The sequence below is a fragment of the Monopterus albus genome, unplaced genomic scaffold (genome assembly GCF_001952655.1).
Source record: "Monopterus albus unplaced genomic scaffold, M_albus_1.0 scaffold40.1, whole genome shotgun sequence".
NCBI lineage: Eukaryota > Metazoa > Chordata > Actinopteri > Synbranchiformes > Synbranchidae > Monopterus > Monopterus albus.
In genome coordinates, this window is record NW_018127920.1 from 5,047,489 (window position 1) to 5,069,671 (window position 22,183).

Genomic DNA, 22,183 nt, shown 5'->3' on the forward strand with positions numbered 1-22,183 from the left:
CTCCCCTCTGGGAATACTCTCCATCACCTCATCTAACTCACTCCAGAATCTCTCTTCCTCTTCTAACTCGCACCCTACTTGTGGAGCATAACCACTGACTGCATTCACCTCTAAAACATTCCTCACGAGCTCCTCCTTCAAGATCACTCCTACCCCATTTCTCTTCCTGTCCACACCATAATAAAACAGTTTGTATCCCCCTCCAATGCTACGTGCTTTGCTACCCTTCCACCTGGTCTCCTGCACACACAGTATATCTACCTTCCTTCTCTCCATCATGTCCACCAGCTCTCTACCTTTCCCTGTCATTGTGCCAACGTTAACAGTCCCTATTCTCAGACCTATACTCCTGCCTCTCCTTTTCTCTCTCTGTCTACGAATCCTTCTACCTCCTCTCCTTCTTCAACCAACAATAGTCCAATTTCCGCCAGCACCCTGTAGGTCAACAGCAATGGTGACGATCGTTGTTAACCCGGGCCTCAACTGATCTGGTATGGAATTCACACTGATAATTTCCATGTTTAAATTTGGCATGTTTTTACGCTGGACGCTGGATGCCCTTCCTGACGCAACCCTCTCTATTTATCCGGGCTTGGGACCGGCACAGAAGTCACTGGCTTGCAGCCCCTGTGGCTAGATTGTATATTGTATATCTATCAATAAATTAGTTCTGACTTTCCACACTGTAGACACTGTGCACTGCTGTTATTGCACTTCTGGTTAGATGCTAAACTGCATTTTGTTGCCTTGTACGTGTACATGGGTAATGACAATAAAGTTGAATCTAATCTAATCTAAATCTCGGATGGGCAGTTCTCCTCTCAGAGTGCTGGTTTCACCAAGGTTCTTCGATCATTGGCTGTTCAGAGATGTCTTGCTGAAAAATGGTATTTATTTGATCGTAGCTTGTCGCAGGATCGTTCTGGTAGTGTCTCTGAAATTTAACAAAAGATTCGGCCTAAATAAAACTTGCTCATGGCTTTGCTACAAAAAGTTTCTTTTGTCTTGGACATTTGCTAGACTTAGTGCTCAGGTTTTGGCGCACATTGACTTCAGGTTGCTTCCTGTCAGTTTTCAGAATAAATGCACAATCAACTTGCGTTGCTAAATGATAAAAACACTTCCTGTGGTGAAGTGAGCATACGATATAAATAAAAAAAGATTAATTTACCACAAAACATAAAAACACACAGATGAGGGACACACCCTGAGGAGGCTTGAAGTTTCTTGTTCGTTCTCTGTATGTGAACAATGCTTTTCTCTTTCTTTCTCTTCCTCTTCTGTGAAGTTAGACTAGGAAGCAGTATTAAGTCACCTTGGCATGTCAGCCAGAGAGACTTAATTTGATTGGTTCAGGAATCAGAGGCCCAGTTTTCTAACTGGTTTAGGTTCTTGTAGCTGTGACAGTGATTTCTGATTGGTTCTTCAGGCGCAGTGGAGAAAGGTTCATGCCCAATCTATAACTTTTGATCAGAAAATCTTGTGAGAATTAAATTTTGTTGGAAGAATGTTCAGTCAAGGGACAGTAACATCAAGTGACATACAGTACAGTTATTATATGTTCTGTACTTGCAAAGACTAAACAGTAGAATTAGAATAGATACTGTATGTACTTAGATACCATATGTATTTTACTGATTGTATTTTGCTGATTATGTGCTTACACCAACTCAGTTCTCATAAGCAGTCAGACTGCAGAGATGCAGACATACTGTATCTATTCCAGGAGTCAGTGATGACGCAGGACTTGCTACGATTGCTAAAGTCTGACTGTATAAATAACTCTCAGGGGGACTGCCCCCCTGAGCATTTTCTTCATGCAACCGTATTGTGTGTATTGAATGCTCCCTTGCTGCAAGAACCCTTATTCACATAAGTGGCCTCGATCTGCTTTGTCTATTGTTTAATAACCCTAACAAATTTCTTCCACCATGCCGAAATAATACATAATCTTAAGCAACAAATTGTTTGACAAGAGACTCACTTGTGGATCATTCTGTGGGAAGAAGAGAATGGTTAACTTTGTAAATACTGTGTAACTTTGAGAATAACAGACAAAAGCAATCAATTATCAGCACACAATCATTAAAATAAAGAAATCAAAGAACAGTTTCTTATGTAACCCTTTGAGCAGTACAGCAGCCTTAGGATGTCAGGATTAACAATATCTCTGGTAATAGTTGATTTGTCAAGCATGGAACATGCATCAGTTTTGGTTCACATTAATGTAACTTCAGGTTTGGAATCATTTCAACTGCTATAAAAAACTTTAAGGAAGATGTTTTTGCAGTGACTAGTTATGTATGTCCATCATCACATTGGCTCAAACATTTTGAAACTTTCTTATAGATATTTCACACAACTCTTGGTTAACAAAGTTCCTAAAGACATTTCTTTATCCAAAAGAGTATGTGTGCCAGCACTGTTCACATTCTCGTGTGAGGATAAGGGAGGTTCTCTTTCATATTCCTGTTTTGTTACCCAGGAAACTGATCAGATAAGAAGAAACCAAATGTCTTGGACTTGTTTGAGTTAATGTGCATTCTAATACAGTAAAGTCACACGAGAGGGGATGAGAGGGGGTTTGGGGTCTCTGGAGACAGGATCTGGGCTCTCCATCTGATAAAGAGAGACAGACAAGAGAGCAGTTTGCATGCGGCAGCCTTATGGCTGGCCCTCAGTGCCTAGGATCAAAGTCTAATGTGTTGTTTATGAATATTCTGAGTCCCTTAGAATAAAACATCCTTCCAAAATGTCTACTTTGGACTTGGGGTCATGACACAGTTTAGATGCAGTTTTTCAGATAGATACTGTATATACAAAGGTGGGCAGGAAGGGGGGGGCGCAGTGGGTAGCGCCGTTGCCTCACAGTGAGAAGGTTCCAGGTTCACGACCTTTCTGTTCTCCCCGCGCTTGCCTGGGTTCTCTCCGGGTACTCCGGCTTCCTCCCACTGTCCAAAGACATGCGGCTTAGGTTGATTGTGGTGACTCTGAATTGCCCGTAGGAGTGAATGTGTGTGTGTGGTTGTTTGTCTGCGTGTTGGCCCTGCAATGGACTGGCGACCTGTCCAGGGTGTACCCTGCTTTTCACCCGATGCCGGCTGGGATTGGTGCCACTCCCCCCACGACCCCGTTTCGGGACTAAGCGGTATAGAAAATGAGATGAGATGAGCGATATACAAAGGTGTAATTTACAGGTGCTGCACTGAGGGTTGTTGTTCTATTAAAACAGTCATGGGCTAAGTGTTAATCAGAGCAACAGCCCAGGGGAGGAAACTAACTTTGTGTCTGGTTGTTTTGGTGTACAGTGACCTGTAGCGCCATCCAGAAGGGAGGAGTTCAGTTTGTATCCAGGGTGTGAGGGGTCTGCAGAAATCTCTGTCTAGCCCTCTTTTTTACCCGTGAGGTGTACAGGTTCTCCATGGTGGGCAGGCTGGCACCGATGATTGTTGTAGACAGTCCTGACTGTCCGCTGGAGTCTGTTCCTGTCTTGTTTGGTTGCTGAACCAAACCAGACAGTGATGGAGGTGCAGAGAACAAACTTGACGATTCTTCTGTATCAGCAGCTCCTGGGGCAGGTCGAACCTCCTGAGCTGGTACCGGAGGTACATCCTCTGCTGTGTCTTCTTGGTGATGGCACTGATGTTGGACGATCACTTCGGGTCCTGGGAGATAGTGGAGCCCAGGATCTTGAAGGACTCTACTGCCGATACAGCCCTACTAAGTATTGTAGTGGAAACAAATTCAGTATGTGCTGCAGTAACTTGTGTGTGCAGCATGTGGAAGACATTTTCAGAGATGTGTGCTACATGTGAAGGACACTCCCAGGTTTATGAGATATGACAGAAGAAGTGTGCCCTTATAAGACGTTAAAACGGTTCTTACCAAGTATGTGAAACCAGTGTTAACTAGGTTTCAACTGGCAGACACTCAACATGTAGCCACAGAATGTCCTTTTCAAGGACATATCCTCCCTCTTTCCCCTTCATGTTTTGTATAAGTAGGGTGTGAGACACACTGAGTTTTGAGCTTCTCTGACAGATTGCTTGTGATTGTTTGCTCCTTCTTGAAAGAATAAAATTCACAAAGACAGATCTGTCTAAAGTCCTCTTTATTTCAATTTTCACCTGAGGTTAAAGGAATTTTTCAGCAACAAACTTGGTGTCAGAAGCTGGATCCCTTGAGCGATCATCTGGGATGGGCCGTGGGCAGTGACTGGCCATCCTGGAAACCAAATTCTTCAGCATCCAAACCTCCAGACAAATTAATAGATGAGAGGCCTGACCTCTGGTGCCCTGGACTGCTGCCGCCAGGATCCATCAAACTCAAGAAATATATTAATGTGACCCGGTGAGTATTGGGAAATAAATTAGCATAGAATTAAATCAGGATCTCAAAGGTAAAAAAAGTAAAGACAAAAAAAGGGAAAAGAAAAGACAAAAAAGGAGGAAAATACATCAACTTATTTTCTGACCCCATTCATTCCACTTCAGTTGAGTCTGGGACCCACATAGCCTGGGGCTGAACATAAAGTAGTCTAGGGCTATTGCCTTTTTTTTCTGTTTGAGGCGTAGATGACACCAAACCATACAGAGACGTCTGTATTGTAATAGTCGTGCACAACCTCCATCCTGGATGTGGAACAAAGGAACAAAGGTGGTTGGACCTCCTGAGAGTGCAATGGTAGATATAATGAGAGAGAAGTACTGTATGGTGATGAAAGTGTACACTGTCTGAATGAATGGACAAAAGAGTTTGATTTTCCACATGGGGGATCATTAAGTACACAAAAAATAGAACATCTCAGAAAAAAAAAAATACAAAAGAGAACACGTTAAAGAAAAGGAAAAGATTTCAACAAAAGACAGAGAAGGTTAAGAAGCATAAAAAGTGTTTGAATATGTGGAAGAAAGAAGCCGAACGCAGGGAAAGAAGGTAAATGCAGAAGGAAATGACATGTTCACAGGAAAAAGAAGGTGATACTTTAAGGAAAACTGAATAATGAGAAAACACCCCACTCGCAGACCTTTTCTCTGTATCCACAGTTAACTGCTCTGAAGCTGGACTCTGATCTTGATGCCTGCCTGCATGCCAACTGCTTCTCCTCCATATCGCTCTTCAGATGTGACTTCCAGCATGGGTCCAGGTCTTCCATGTGAAACCTCTATGTCGCCCAGGTCTGTCATTTGTGGCAATGTAACATACCCACCAAGGAACTTCTTAGGGGCCAGGGAGGAAGGATGAAGAGTCAGAGACATCCTTCACATCTGCTGATGTGGTACATAATATGCCAGTGGTCACAGTTGCAGGGGCAGAGGGTCCAATTCTGGTGTTCCAGTCCCCAGAGACAGACAAGGACATGGTAGAGGTAGAGGGTGATTCCAGCCGATATCTGATGCCTGTTTCCAGTGTGGTCAGTATGGACACTGGGCACATGAGTGCCCACGAAGGGCTGAGGTTGTTCCAGAACCCAAAGTGTTCATCAGTGTGATAGCCTGGGGGAAGAAACTGTCCTTGTGTCTGTTTTTTTTTTGGTGTACAGTGACCTGGGCAACTTCACACAACAACAACAACCCTGAAAAGTCTGATTTATTGAAGTTCCTTGAATTGCTCTTTGTCTGGTCTCTCTCCTGTTCCTAATTTGTCTTGGGAGACCCTACCAAGGGTTACTGCCCCATACAACATGGGCTCACTGGAACATACAGTAAACCCCTCCACAACATTATGGTGGGAATTCTTGGAGAGGGTTTTCATCTCTCATTTGAAAGCAAAAATGTCATAAGCATTAGCCAACACTGAAGACCAAAATCAATATTAGCACTAATAAATTCTGGAAAAACTTTCCATTTTCTCATTGTTTGTTTTTACATTTATGAAGTCAAATCCATTTCTGATGAAGCTGCAACATTTTTAGATTTTATGATATTTCAGAAATTTGTATGATTCTCTTGATATCTGGAAGCAAATGTGGCTGATGTTATTATGGATTTTTGAGTGTTGTCCATTGGTTTACCCATAGATGCAGGAGATGTCAATGACCACGTCAATCATGTCACAGCACAGTTCATATGTCTGCATGTCCACCGGACTGCTGTCTGTGGCGATGTAAATCTTACTGACCACATCAAACAGGAAGGCCTTCTCAATTCCTGAATTCTGAAAACAGATTCAGAGACAGAGAACAGAGAAACTCAGTTCAAGTCATTAATTTTACAATGCCAAGTTCAGTAAGAGCTTTCAGTGATTATCCTCTCTGTGCAAAGCACATGATTTGATAGACACCATTCTGCCACTAACTTCATGGACAGATGGTCTTTGATACTTGCATCTGCTAGTGAGGAAACAGCATCAACTTACATTATCAAATGAAATAAGATAGTAACAAACACAAAATTACCATTTTTACTCATTTAGAAAAATAGGTTTAATGACAACAAAACATGCAGACGGGGCTACTACAGGCCAGAGGATATGAGCAAAAACAAATTAATTATAAAAAATACTACATGTGCCTGAATGACTCTCACTGTCTGTGAACTTGAATACTCACTATCAGATATTTTCAAGCTAAAGTATTCAACTACAATTACCACTTTGCAGTTGTATTTGTAAACAAATTCACAGGTATGGGACAAAAGTGAGGTCACTGACCTTTGACCACCAAAATCTAAGAAATTCCCTCAAGGTGTTCCTGAGATGTCATGATCACAACAGTGGAAAAGACATAAGGTCAAAGTGAACTTTTGTCCTTTGACCACCAAAATCTGAGTTCATCCCTGAGTCCAAGTAAACATTTGTACCAAATTTGAAGAAACTTCACTCTCATTTCTCTGTGCTTCTTCACTGTCTTGGCCGCCACTCAAGAATTTTCTTATGCCCATCTACAGGAGTCAGTAATGTTTGAATTGCTCTAATGCCTATGCTTGAACTCAAATATCTGAAGTACCAGAAATGTGTTTTGTAGCTCCACCATCCTCTATGAACAGTAACAGATGCTGTCTGTAGAAAAATGCAGGGTTTCATTCATTCAACAGGACAAATATTATCCAACAATTAAACACAATCTCTAAAAAAGAGTTGCACAGATTTGTCCAAATGAAAACCTATTAATTATTGAACAAACCTCATAATCCACACACAATATAATCACGGTTTAAAGCAAAGCCTGACCGCAGGGCTTTTTCTTTACTTCTGGGCTATGTTTTGGATATGCATGGGGTACTGTACCTGTGAGCGTCACCTACCGACATTATACCGTTACACATGCCATGCTGCAGGGATGCACAATCTCAGCAAAGTGGTCACTTATCGCGTCAGAGAGTGACACACTGAATGCCTACATCTGTAGCTACTTTTCAGACCACTTTAGTGATTTATTTTCAACTTTTTGGACAGATTTTAACTACCTCATCTGGAGGAGAGATGCCAGAACTGAGAGAGCAGTCACTTGCCAGGTGTAGGAACACCCCTCTCACCTTCTATTCTGGTCAGTGATTGGATATGAGAAGAGGAGAGGAGCAGAGCCAGAGCGTTCAATCGACTGCACTGCCATAAGCAGAGACATGAATGAGCTGCACATGTGCATGCCAGAGTTCCCAGTGTTTCATCAACATTTTTCTCATAGTAAGGTAAAGAAATAGTCATAAAATTCATACAGGTAAAAAGTTAGCCTCTCTATAATTCCATTAATGAGAATTGCTTTTATGTGTCTTTTTTCCATACAAGCTTAGCCTTTCATATTGGCATAATTAAATATTAAATTTACAGATTGCCGACTGGTCGATCTACATTCCGACTCCCACCTATGGTCATAAGCTTTGGGTCATGACTGAAAGGGCAAGATCCCGGATACAGGCGGCCAAAATGAGCTTTCTCCGCAGGGTGGCCAGGCGCATCCTCAGAGATAGGGTGAGGAGCTCGGTCACCTGGGAGGAGCTCAGAGTAGAACCGCTGCTCCTTCCACATCGCTTCATTTCTACTCACTCTTGGTGTAGTAAGGCACTTTTGGGAAGACAGACTAAACACGCATCAAAATCACGCCACAAAGTTGTGCCTGGTGGAAAACAGGGGTTGCACTTCTGGTTAGATGCTAAACTGTATTTCATTGCCTTGTACATGTGTAATGACAATAAAGCTGAATCTAATCTAATCTACTCTAGAGGAGAGCTCAGATTTTATCTCATTCATTCAAGCAATCAGACTGAAACTGAAGTGGCGTGGCAATATTAGACCCTATTGCTAGAGAAATCTGAATGTCATCTACAAAAAAATTCAAAAAGAATCCATATTTCTCTAATACAAGCCCCAGAGGTAGAAGATTAAAAAAAATAAATAAATAAACCGAGAACTGACCCCTGGGGGACCCCACAAGTTAAAGGGACAGTGGAAGAAAAACAATTTCCAATATTTACAGGAAAACTCTTGTTTAAAAGGTAAGATATGAACCACCTTAAAACAATGCCCTAGGCACTGTATAAAGTAAGATGAGGATTTCATGATCCACTGTATTCCCCCACACCCCCAATTTATGTCTCCTCTCTCCTGTAGTACGCTGCTTTCTCTCCTCTCCTCTCCATCCATCTATATGCCACCACTACCCATCACTAACCATGTGTCTCCTCTTTCCTGTAGTGTGTCCTCTCTCTCTCCCTGTACCTTTCTGCAGGTAGCCCTGGCTCTGGAGGTCTACGTTTCTGATGAGCAGTCACCGGCCACATCAACCTTCTGAGTGTTTGATTGATTGTTGTGTCTTGTTGCTTTTCTTCTTTTCTCTCTCCTCTATCCACTCACCCCAACCGGTCGAGGCAGAAGGCCGCCCACCAAGAGCCGGGGTCTGTCTGGGGTTTCTTCTGTTAAAGGGAGTTTTTCCTCCCCACTGTCACCAAGTGCTTGCTCAAGGGGGAATTCATTGGGTTTTCCTCTAGCTAAAGTGCATTTAGATTATTTTTGTTGCAAATTGGTGCCATACAAATAAAACTGAATTGAATTGAATTAGCTGCCTGTTAACACTTGTTTGTCGACTTGTTCATCACACAGCAGGTAGAACTTCATTCCGTGAAAAGACTGTGACTATATTCATCAAAAACATGTACAACAACAGTCAAAAAGTGGAGTATCCAAGTACTTTTGTCATAGGATAAATTAGTACCTTTGGCATTTCATGTAATGCAACTAGTATCACCATTATGTGTCACTACCATCTACTGACTGGACCATAAAGTACAAGAGGACATACACATGCAATACACAGTACAGTGCTTATTAAAATATGTGTCAAATACAGAAGCACACTGTTATAAAGTTTCCATAGATACTGGATTAGTTCTTGGTTCATTCAGTAGCAATGCTTGGTTTGCAGTAGACAGGCCCAAATGCATTTTCTGTGTTCTGTGTGAAGTGTCAGCCTTATTGTGTGCCACAACAGCAGGATTACTTACAGATATGAAGATGTTGAGCAGATTTTCCAGTGTTGGCAGCTGTGGGATGAGCTTCTGGACCACTTTACTGAAAGCCTCAAATATGGAGTGGTCGTATATACTGGTCAAGTAAAAGCTGTCAGGGAGGTCAATGAGAAGAATCCGAATCAGACTGAAGACAGCACTTCATTGACAATCTACATTACATTTTTTTCTCCAGTAACTTTATGTGGATATAGATGGAAAGCAGGACCAATGAGCACAGCTGTGGCTCAGGAGGCAGAGCAGGTCATCCTCTAACTGTAGGCTTGGTGGTTTGATTCCTGGCTTTAACAGGACACATGTAGAACCCAGCTCAACCACACGTTGCTCTCGACGGCTACTGCCGTGTGTGTGAACGATTTTATAGTGTCAGTGTGTGAATGGGCAAAATTTTGTAAATCACTTTGGGTATGCTTAATGTATAGAAAAACACTCTCCTGTATGAGACGTTTACAAAGAGAACTGTCACCAATCACAAGATTGACATTTCAAGCTCTTCAGACACATTTCTAGATAGTATTACAATTCCTGTTGAAATTTTAAAAAACCTTGCAATCATATTTAGTTATGGCCAGTGAAAGAAATTATTTTGTTTAGAACTCTATTTTTTACATTTTTGAAATACTAGTACACATACAATAATACCAAAACAATACTTTTTGTGTAACCTTATGACAAAACTCTTTTTATTTAAAAAGCCAAACCTCTCAAATGATGACTACTGTATCATAATAATAATAATAATAAAAATTACTAATACAAAAAAATTGAAAAGTGGAAATGCCATTACACCTAAAAGAAATATTCCCATGCCATTAGATTATGGTCAAACTCTTATAATGTAATTCCTTGACCATGAAAACATGAACAATATTGGCACCCCTGCATTTCTGTCAGATAACACACCACTTCTCCCAGAAATTTTTTGCAGTCACAAATTATTTGATATTCTCATTTTTATTTCTTTTGTTTGCATTGGAATAATGCAAAAAGCAGAGAAAAAGCCAAATCCATTCCACACAGAACTCTAAAAACGAACTGGACAGAATTATTGACACCTATTGACATCAGATGTCACCTGCCTCAATGATTACCGCCCTGTTGCTCTGACACCAGTAATCATGAAGTGCTTTGAGATGATCATTCTAAAGCACATCAAGGACATCATCCCTGTTGGTCTGGACAGCCATCAGTTTGCCTACAGAGAGAACCGATCAACAGAGGATGCTGTCTCAATAGCACTACACATTACATTACATTACAGAAACATCTGTGCCAAGTACAGGCTGGAAGTCCCAAAGTCAAAATGGGATACACCTCCAAAGGTGGCTGAGAATGACCAAGCTAAGATCCTATGGGACTTCCAGATAAAAAATGACAAACTGGTAATGGCCAACCAACCGGACATAGCAGTGGACAAACAGAAAAAGAAGGCTGTAGTGATAGATGTAGCAATCCCAAGCGATAGCAACATCAGGAAGAAGGAACACGAGCAGCTCGAGAAATACCAAGGGCTGAAAGAAGAGCTAGAAAAGATGTGGAAGGTGAAGGCACAGGTGGTCCCCGTGGTAATAATTGATTCTATAATAATTGATAAAAAGTCAGGGGTTTCACCCCCTAGACCCCCATCCAAGGCGCTGGCCCAGGACCCCTCAAGACTTGCTTTTGCAATTTTGCTGTCCAGTGCCTGTGTATGTGAGAGCCCCCTTATGGCGAAAGTGTACAGCTGTGCTGTAGAGCATTTGGAGTGAAGACGAAAAACTCTAACAAGTGTAGCAAGAGGCATGTTGCTCTAAAGACTCTAAAGTGCACAGCAAAATGGAATGAGTTGTGTGCATCTATGAAACACACAACTCACATTGTTATTTCAGTCAGCATGGGACATTTATTTATCTGTTTGTGACGTTTTGTAATCAGTCATCTATCATTTTTCTTGAATATCTATCAAACTAATTATGATATCACTCTGATTCCAAATGGTACGGATAGTGTTTCATAGTCAAGAAATCACATTATGAGGGTCAAACTATTATGGGAATATTACTTTTAGGTCTAATGGCATTATGGCTAAACTGAGTTGCCTTGGTGAAGGTTTGCACTCTGAGTGCTGTCTACTTTGAAATGTGTCTGTATTGCAGTATGTATTTGAAACCAAAATCCCCCAAAAGCTACAGCCCACCTCAGGTGAATTTGTTCCAGGCCTGCATCTGCAAGGTCATCATTGGCTCGTTTGTGAATGTCCCTCTGCTTCTCAATCTTGTGGTCATCTGACAAGCCGTCCACTTTGTGAATGAACACCTCAAAGTTGATGTCTGGATTTACTTTGTAGGCTCTAGTCACTGTGAGATGCAGTCTACTCAGAGCCTCCACGTAGTCATCCTGTCAAAAGGAAAAGAAAAGATTCACACTACCAGTACTAGTGACTACTTAGTTACTTCAGTTGACAATGATAAATGTTTTTAGCTGAATCTTTCAGTGATAACTAAAACTGTCTGTTCAATACTGTTCAATAATCTCTGTACATATGTATATCACTTGATAAGCAACAACAGATTTGATACCAACTGTAGTTGACAGCAAATTACTGCCCAGAATGAAGAGAAAAAGACAAATTGCACCAGAACAAGCCACATAAAGATGAAATTTGTACCTTATTACCACTGCCAAGGGCAGGTGCTATGTTTTGTCAGTGTTTGTTTGATGTTAATGGCATAAGTCGAAAAGTAATGAAAGGACTGTGATGAAATTTTATGGAGAGGTAGGGTATCAGCCACACCGTTGTGCCGCCCATTATACTGTATATTGGCAGTTCAAATAAGCCACAATTTAAATCTTGCATCATATTAAACTGTCTGTTATTGATTTTTCAATGGTCAGGAAAATATTGTAATTTGAACACCTACAGTATGTTAATTTAAAAAAAAAAAAAAGTTTATTTATATAGCACAGGAGCACAAAGTGCTTCACAAGAGGACACTAATAAAAGACAATCATAAAACAAAAACCTAAACAAAAAAAAGCTCAGTTTCGGCCCGAAGCTCTGGCGGTAGGGAGTTCCAAAGCCTGGGGCCATACACGGAAAAAGAGCGTTCTCCCCATTTTTTGTACCTAGCCCGAGGAACAACCAGGGACAGGTGTTCTGAGGAGCGCAGGGTTTTGTGGGGCACATAGACAGAGAGAAGATCCGAAATGTATGGCGGAGCAAGGCCATTCATGGCCTTAAAAACAAATAGTAGTACTTTGAAGTTAATTCTATACTGTATTGGCAGTACAGAAAATAATCACAAACTGCTCTGTGTTTGTGTGTGTATAGATACACAAATACATATATACAGTGCCTTGCGAAAGTATTCGGCCCCCTTGAACTTTGCGACCTTTTGCCACATTTCAGGCTTCAAACATAAAGATATAAAACTGTAATTTTTTGTGAAGAATCAACAACAAGTGGGACACAATCATGAAGTGGAACGAAATTTATTGGATATTTCAAACTTTTTTAACAAATAAAAAACTGAAAAACTGGGCGTGCAAAATTATTTAGCCCCTTTACTTTCAGTGCAGCAAACGCTCTCCAGAAGTTCAGTGAGGATCTCTGAATGATCCAATGTTGACCTAAATGACTAATGATGATAAATAGAATCCACCTGTGTGTAATCAAGTCTCCATATAAATGCACCTGCACTGTGATAGTCTCAGAGGTCCGTTTAAAGCGCAAAGAGCATCATGAAGAACAAGGAACACACCAGGCAGGTCCAAGATACTGTTGTGGAGAAGTTTAAAGCCGGATTTGGATACAAAAAGATTTCCCAAGCTTTAAACATCCCAAGGAGCACTGTGCAAGCAATAATATTGAAATGGAAGGAGTATCAGACCACTGCAAATCTACCAAGACCTGGCCGTCCCTCTAAACCTTCAGCTCATACAAGGAGAAGACTGATCAGAGATGCAGCCAAGAGGCCCATGATCACTCTGGATGAACTGCAGAGATCTACAGCTGAGGTGGGAGACTCTGTCCATAGGACAACAATCAGTCATATACTGCACAAATCTGGCCGGACAGGGAAGATGGTTCAAATTGATGGGAAGATGGATGGAGCCAAATACAGGACCATTTTGGAAGGAAACCTGATGGAGTCTGCAAAAGACCTGAGACTGGGACGGAGATTTGTCTTCCAACAAGACAATGATCCAAAACATAAAGCAAAATCTACAATGGAATGGTTCACAAATAAACATATCCAGGTGTTAGAATGGCCAAGTCAAAGTCCAGACCTGAATCCAATCGAGAATCTGTGGAACGAACTGAAAACTGCTGTTCACAAACGCTCTCTATCCAACCTCACTGAGCTCGAGCTGTTTTGCAGGAGGAATGGGCAAAAATTTCAGTCTCTTGATGTGCAAAACTGATAGAGACATACCCCAAGCGATTTACAGCTGTAATCGCAGCAAAAGGTGGCGCTACAAAGTATTAACTTAAGGGGGCTGAATAATTTTGCACGCCCAATTTTTCAGTTTTTTATTTGTTAAAAACGTTTGAAATATCCAATAAATTTCGTTCCACTTCATGATTGTGTCCCACTTGTTGTTGATTCTTCACAAAAAATTACAGTTTTATATCTTTATGTTTGAAGCCTGAAATGTGGCAAAAGGTCGCAAAGTTCAAGGGGGCCGAATACTTTCGCAAGGCACTGTATATATATATATATGAACTACAACCCCAGCAGCACATTCCTGGATGTGATACCTCATCAATTTTATTCTTTGTTCAAAATAAACACACACTTCAATTCTGATGCTGCAACACATCCCAAAAAAAGTTGGGACAGTAAAGCATGCACCACGATGTGATGTTGCGCTTCCTTTTCACAACACTTCAGATGTTTAGGGACTGAGGACACCAAGTGATTCAGTGTGTCAGGTGTAATTTTGGAGTCTTAAGGTGCACAACAGTCCTGGGTCTTTGTTGACGCAGTTTGTGTTTCAAAATGTGCCACATATTCTCCATTGGGGACAGGTGGGGACTGCAGGCAGGTCAGTCCAGCCTTTTCCTCCACATCCTCCACAGCCAGGCCTTGGTACTGTGGCAGTATGAGGTTTTGCATTGTCTTGTTGAAATATGCATGGCATGGGCGTCCCTAGATGTCGTCTTGAAGGCAGCATATGTTGCTCCAACATCTCTCTGTATTGTTCAGCATTAACGTTGCCATCACAGAAGTGGAAGTGACCTTTGCCAAGGGCACTGACACAACCCCAGATCATGACAGACCCTGGCTTTTGGACTTGTTGCTGGTAACAGTCTGGATGGTCCTTTAGTCTTTGGTCAAAAACACATGGCGTCCATTCCTTCCAAAACAGACCTGAACTACTGATTCATCTGACCATAGTACACATTTCCACTGTGTGATGGTCCATCCCAGATGCCTCAGAGTCCAGAGCAGTTGACTTCTGGACACTGTTGACATAGGGCTTCCTTTTGGCACAGAACAGTTTTAAACAGCATTTATGGATATAAATATGTATTGTAGTGCCTGACACAGGTGTGCCAAAGTCATCCTGAGCCCATGTGGTTATATCGTTTATAGTTCCTCTCCTTAATTATTATGGGACTAAAATTTTTTATTACGTGTAACAGTGCTCAGTATTGCCATTATTTATTGGGAATTACACTCACTTGCTAAAACTGACTTGTGGAAACTGAAAATGCTGAATGTTGCTGAACAAATGATGGAGTGAAACTGAAATAACAATAGCAGTACAAATAGCGCTTATTGGCGTAATGGTTCTGAGCAGTCAGTAAAATTCAAAACTGAAAATCCTCTGTACCCATCCCTGCTCAAATGTCAGTTCCTGCTGCTGAGCCCACACCATAATGCTGAATTAAAATCCCACTCCTGGTCCTACACCTGCCATGCTAATGTGAGCAGCAAACTGGTTGTTACCCTGCTGACCTGAAGCAGTGGCTGCAGTGCAGATATTACTTTTGAATAATTTTTTTATCATTTCAACAGGGTCATACTAAATCCTTAAGCACATAATACAGGAACAATTACTTATACATTATTACTCTGTGGCCTGACCTGTGAGTCAATGACAAAAATTAGCGCTCCAGTGCCTCTGAAGATCATTTCATAATCAAAGGTAGGATCAAAGAAGTCGATCTGGCCGGGGAAGTCCCAGATCTGGAAGCTGACAAAGGAGCTGCTGGAGACCTCCTCCCTGCAGATCTTGTTGGTGCTCTCGAGGAAGAGGGTTTCGTTGGGTGACATTTTATGAAAAACCACCTTCTGGATGGAGGACTTCCCACTTCTTCGCAAGCCCATCAACAGGATACGAGGTTTGACCTCTCCATTCAGATAATCGCTGAATCCTAACATTAAATAACAACAAAGAGACAGAGGCACAATAATTAGGTGGGTAAACTTACATTAGGCAATCATCTATGATAACACACTCACAGGTTAATTGATAATCCAACTTTGACTTCCAGGCAGTGATAAAGGAGGAGGGAGTTTTCACTGACCCCAACAAGTCACAGAGCGCTGGCTCTGCTTTGTCTCACTGGAGACAACTCTGTTCACACCTTTCTGCCCCATCCCCCTACAGCCAGATGTGGACATAAGAGACATGGTTTGCTTCAACCCAGACAGTTTTATGCAGATGCCCCCCTCACACCTCACTTCCCCCCACCCTCCTCCTACACAAGGCGAGATAACAGCACATAGGAACAGCCATCTGTCTCAACAGATGATCACTCTCTTTTGAATAAAGACATATTCTGACCTTCCCAACTGACCCCAGAGCCAGTAAGTCTTAGAAATGCAAATGACACAGGACTGCTTATCTGCTTTTGACTCTCATTAAACCCCTGTCTTAGCATTTTCTGCTTCTCTCTTTTTATAACAGTAAAAATGTTCTTAGATTTGAGAATGTGAACTTATGTTTGTCAAGAGTGGTGTGGAATGTTTAAAAGAGTTTAGAAATGTTTAGGTAGAAGCTGATAAATCTGCAAGTACCTGATTAATGCAGTCACTGCACAAAAGACTCTTGTTCTAATTCTCTTACTCTTCTAACAATGAAAATGTTATCGTAAACTTGAAAATACAAAATCTATTATCCAAAGTATGTAAACTGAATTTATTCAAAAGGCTACAATTGAGTTTATGAAGTTTGGTATAAGCCTGCCTATTGTACCAAATGAAGATACAGGAAAGACCAACTAACTAACTAACCTTAGATGGACCAGTAGCAACCACCTGGTAATTGAAAGTGGATACTGTATTTCTGGTGAAGTAGCCTTTACAAACAAGGATTATGTTATTCATCGTGACAAATTCTAACTTTTCCATAGTAGTGCTAAACATCACAGTTTAGAAACTTAAGTGTATTTTCATGTCTATTTTATAACTAACTGTACTAATAACCAACTGTTAGCATCTACAGTATATCTTTTAACTTAAAGGTTTCTTTCTTTGTTTCCAATATAATATTCCATGGTGCTTGTGTAATGTTAGACTGGGTTTGTCATGGCTGCTCTCTCCCTCTCTCTTTCTTTCTTCCCTGGCAATCTGAGCTAGGCGCGGGTGTGGCAGTCAGGCACAGCTGTGACTACTTTCCTCATTAGTCCTCATCCTACTGGCAGGGGAAGGTATCTGCTTTGCCAGTTTGTTGTAGATCCTGCCAACCTGTCACTTGGCCAACCACTGCTGGTGCTTTGAGAGTATTTCTCTACTACCCATTGCCTGCTTACTGTCAGTTTGTTCCTGGTTTCTCAGTGATGCCATCCTGCTCAACTTACCTGTTTGTTCCTGACTCCCCAGTGACACTGTCAACCCTCCAGTCCTGTTCGACTTACCTGCCAGTTCCTGATTTCCTCAGCGACACTGTTGATCCTCTTGTCCTGCTTGGCTACTTGCCTCCTCCCAGTTCTCCAGTGATGCTGCCAACCCACCTGACCTGCCTCGCCTTGCTGCCGTATCCTGGTGGCTCAGTATCATCATCAATTTAGCAGCATCAGCCCACTCCATTGCCAGGTGCTGACCACCCAGCAATGCCATCATGTCTCCAGTCCTGCTCTACATCCCAGCCTGTCTTTGCCCTCTAACGTACCGCCATCTAGACTGCACTGTCTGATTTCCATGCCTGGCTCCAACTGCTCTTTGTAGCCATCTGTGCTCTGTTTTCCCACTGGGCCTTAACTACCCTCCATTATTCTGCCAGCCTTACTCTCCTCTACCTGGTTTCAAGGGCCCATCGATGCTGTAAGTCTCCCAGCCTAATATAGTGAACCCTCTCTACTCCTATAGCCTTGCTACACCTCATACCACCCTCGTCATTCTGAAGTATTGCTTTCCAATAAAATGTCTGATTGTCCAGAATCCGTGTCTAGCCTTCTGAGTCCCTCTCTCACATTCTCTAACCTGCTGGACCCAGTGTTGCTTAGATTTTGTGTTTAAGTGAGATTTATCCTACATTATAGTCATATACAATAAATGTGAATTTCAAATGCCAGCCATGGTGGGAAAGAAAGTTATAAGCCATATATAAACCCCAATTCCAATGAAGTTGAGGCATTGTGTAAAATGTAAATTAAAAACAGAATACAATTGTTAGGGTTTAGTCCACCTCACCAGGAGGGTGAGGGAGAACTAAGGTAGGACTCAAGATTGCTGACCCAGGTGCTAGAAAAAGGTGGTTTAATGGGGAAAATACAAAGTAACAAAAAAACACGTATCATAGTCCATGTACATAAATCAGCAAAGTAGGGCAGAGATGGTGGAGGAGACCAGAACGAACAGGTGAGCAGAGCAGACTAACGGTAGGAACCAGGAGAGTAGGAGGATCAGGACGGACAGGGGAATAGACAAGCTAACCAGGAGGATAGGCGAACGAAAAAGGAAATCCACAGCACAGGAACTGTCAGCGTGGACGTCTAGAGACGTGTAACACAAAACATGTAACCAACATACAAAATGAGATCCACAGCACAGGAACTGTCAGCGTGGATATCAAAAAGAACATCTGGCTAACCATGAATATAGGTATAAGTCTGTTATGGGGTATGCAAGTTAATGCTCCGGCGACAACGGGGCTTCTGCCAGAGGTTAAAATAAGAAAGGACACTAGTCATTACAGTAACGCACCTCAGCTGTGCGCGACAAACCACGAGTCACTAATTGCAACAAGCGAGACAGCTGAGGTGCTGATCCCACAAAAAGCGCGAGCAGGAGAGAGAAAGGCAAAAGAGAGGCAGGTCGCGGCGAGCGGAACTGACAACAATGACTTGCAAATGCTTTTTGACCCAAATTTAATTGAATACACCACAAAGACAAGACATTTAATGTTCAAACTGATAAACTTTGTTTTGTTTTTTTCAAATATTCACTCATTTTGAATTTGATGCCTGCAACACGTTCCAAAAGAGCTGGGACAGGAGCAACAAAAGACTGGGAAAGTTGAGGAATGCTAAAAAAAAAAAACACCTGTTTGGAACATTCCACAGGTAAAAAAGTTTATTGGAAACAGATGAGCATCATGATTGGGTATAAAAGGAGCATCCCAGAAGGCTCAGTCATTCATAAGCAAGGATGGGGAACGGTTCACCACTTTGTGAACAAATGTGTGAGCAAATAGTCCAACATTTTAAGAACAACATTTCTCAACATACAATTGCAAGGAATTTAGGTATTTCATCATCTACAGTTGCCATCCAAGTTGCCCCCGATGGTTAGAGCCATCAGCTGAGTTGGGGCCACAAATGGCTGCCTTGGTTCTGTACCGGAAACAAATTCCTTGTCTGTGTGTAACATACTTGGCCAAATAAAGGTGATTATCCTTATCCTTTGGGATGACTGTAGTTCAGTGGGTAGAGTAGTTGTCTCCCAACTGGAGGGTCGGAGGTTCGAATCTCGGTGCCTGCAGTCCACATGTCGAAGTGTCCTTGGGCAAGACACTGAACTCCCAAGTTGCCCCCAATGGTTAGAGCCATCAGTGTGAGTTGGCGCTGCAAATGGCTGCCTCGGTTCTGTACCGGAAACAAATTCCTTGTGTGTATAAAGGTGATTACATACAGTCCATAATATCATAAAAAGATTCAGAGAATCTGGAGAAATTTCCTAAAGAGGAAAAGGACCATCCAGATCATTATCAGCACAAAGTTCAAAAGCCAGCATCTGTGATGGTATGGGGTGTGTTAGTGCCCATGGCATGGGTAACTTGCACATCCATGAAGGCACCATTACTGCTGAACATACAGTTCATACAGTTTTTGGAGCAAAATATGCTGCCATCCAAGCAACGTCTTTTTCAGGGACGTCCCTGCTGATTTCAGCAAGACAATACCAAGCCACATTCTGCACGTTACAACAGTGTGGCTTCATAGTAAAAGAGTCCAGGTACTAGACTGGCCTGTCTGCAGTCCAGACCTGTCTCCCATTGAAAATGTGTGGCGCATTATGAAGCGCAAAATACGACAACACAGACCCCAGACTGTTGAGCAATTGAGGTCGTACATCAAGCAAGAATGGGAAAGAATTCCAGCTACAAAGCTTCAACAATTAGTGTCCTCAGTTCCCAAAGGCTTATTAAGTGTTAAAAGGAAACATGATGTGACACCGTGGTAAAAAATACCCCTGTCCCTTTTAGAATGTGTTGCAGGCATCAAATTCAAAATGAGTGAATATTTGCAAAAAAAAAAAACAAAATTTATCAGTTTGAACATTAAATGCAGTATCTTGTCTTTGTGGTGTATTCAATTAAATATGGATCAAAAAGGATTTGCAAGTCATTGTATTCTGTTTTTATTTACATTTTACACAATGTCCAACTTCATTGGAATTGGGGTTTGTAAGTTAAACCAAGATTTATTTCTCATAAAATCTCAACCTACAGGTGCACACAGAGATTGGGAATGAACCATTCCACAGCATATTTCTAAAAGAATCAATCAGGAAAGTGTTTTCAAATCAACAGATTCCCAGCCAATCAGAGGACTCCAGCTTGCAGACTCCCAACCAATTAGGCAAAGCCAAGCGCTCAAGCCGCCAACTACTTCCCTGCAGCCCAGATGAACCCTGGAACTCTAGCCCATTGCTCCACTCCGAATCCAAGAAAGGGTTTGACTGCAGACCTTCCTCCGCCTGGCCATGTGTAACTCCAGAGCTAACTGTGGCTAGCAGCTAAGTAATCTATCTTGTGGCTAAAGCTTTATGTCTCATCATTATCATATCTCTTAAAAGCCCATAATTCCCAGAAATTTAGGAATCTCTTCTTCTCCAAACTGTTGCTTAAATCCTAGAATCTAACATGATCTAAGCATAATTTTAAATAATTTTGCACAATCCCTAACAATTAGCTGATTCATTCATTGATCAAATCCATTCATCCCTTTTGTTATGCTGTACGGTGTTATGCACATCACATCCCAATTCCCTTTTCTTTATTGAAAATGTGTAAATAAACCTATATAGAATACTGTATATATCTGGCCTTCTTATGTCACCTTATGTCTCTTTTATCTTAGTAAATAAGTCAATGACCTGAAGATTCATTACGTTCAGATGAGACTGAGTAAATTAATTGCTTATTAGTGTGTTCCACAAACAAAAACCTGGTGCCTTTATTATTATGAGGTAATAATATTAATATTCATAAAAGTTGTTAAAATCTGATACAATAGTAAGTTTTTTGGCATGTTTTTTCACTACACATGCCAGGACCTGCGCCTACCTCTCGCCACTGCTCTCATATGCACTTCGTGTTCAGGCACCTTCACAGTTACAACTTAAGCACTGGGGTTCACATATAGTTAAGAGCCTTTCCAGCACTCACAATGGTGACGAATCTTTTAAATATTCCTGTATCCAAATTATCAAGGTCAAAGTGTTTATTTGTCATATGCACAGTTAGGAAATGTGTTTCCCTGTACAATGAAATTCTTACTTTGCCGTCCACATGAATGCCACATAATGCAAGTGAAATATAAAGTAGATGAGCAATAACACAAATCTAAATAGGCAGTAAAATCACAAATCTAAGGCACTTTAAAGCAGCAAGTGAAGGAAGCAAATAAAAATACAACAAGAACACAATATAATGCAGAGAGAAATATATACTACGTGGGACCCATGGAGTGCAAATACTCAGCAGTGAGTGTGCAATTATACATATGCAAAATGAGTATGTAAACAGTATAGATGGAATTATGAGGTAGATCCTGAGTCAGCTGTTTAGGAGTCTAATGGCCGGAAGGAAAGAGTCTTTCAGTCTAGAAGTCCTGCATTTCACACTTCTGAGCCTCTGACCGGAGGGCAGGGGTATGAACAGTCTGTGCTAGGGGTGGGTGGGGTCCTTGAGGATGGAGGCAGCTTTCCTACGCACCCTGCGGTGGTAAATGCTCTGCAGAGAGGGCAGTGGAGTGCTGGTCAAGATGCTCTTGACGATGCAACCTCTGCAGGTGCTTGTGGTCTATAGCAGTAGTGCTGCCATACCAGACAGTGATGCAGCTGGTCAAGATGCTCTCAATGATGCAGCTGTAGAAGTTGCAAAGCATCCTAGGCGACATGCCAAACCTCCTCAGCCTCCTCAGGAAGTACAGCCGCCGTTGGGCCTGCTTGACCAGCTGTGTGGTGTTAAGTATCCAAAGGTATTTGAAGCTGCTCACCCTCTCCACTTCAAGCCCCTGGATGAACAGTGGCTGATGAGATCTCCTCTCCTTCCTCATGTCCACT

General features: G+C 41.8%; 1 protein-coding gene across 6 annotated transcripts in view; it reads right to left on the reverse strand.

Annotated features, from left to right (window-relative positions):
* rragd (ras-related GTP binding D) overlaps positions 1-22,183 on the reverse strand; it is a 42,424-nt gene that overhangs the window by 16,790 nt on the left and 3,451 nt on the right. For 5 of the 6 annotated variants that reach the window (XM_020599371.1, XM_020599373.1, XM_020599372.1 and 2 more), the window contains exons 2-5: positions 15,536-15,825; positions 11,638-11,837; positions 9,438-9,552; positions 6,014-6,156 (exon numbers count right to left, since the gene is read on the reverse strand). In XM_020599371.1, the coding sequence (XP_020455027.1) occupies positions 6,014-6,156; positions 9,438-9,552; positions 11,638-11,837; positions 15,536-15,825 (748 nt within the window). Of the gene's footprint in view, positions 1-4,166; positions 4,632-6,013; positions 6,157-9,437; positions 9,553-11,637; positions 11,838-15,535; positions 15,826-22,183 lie in introns of those variants that run through there. The other variant, XM_020599376.1, reaches the window with a different exon arrangement.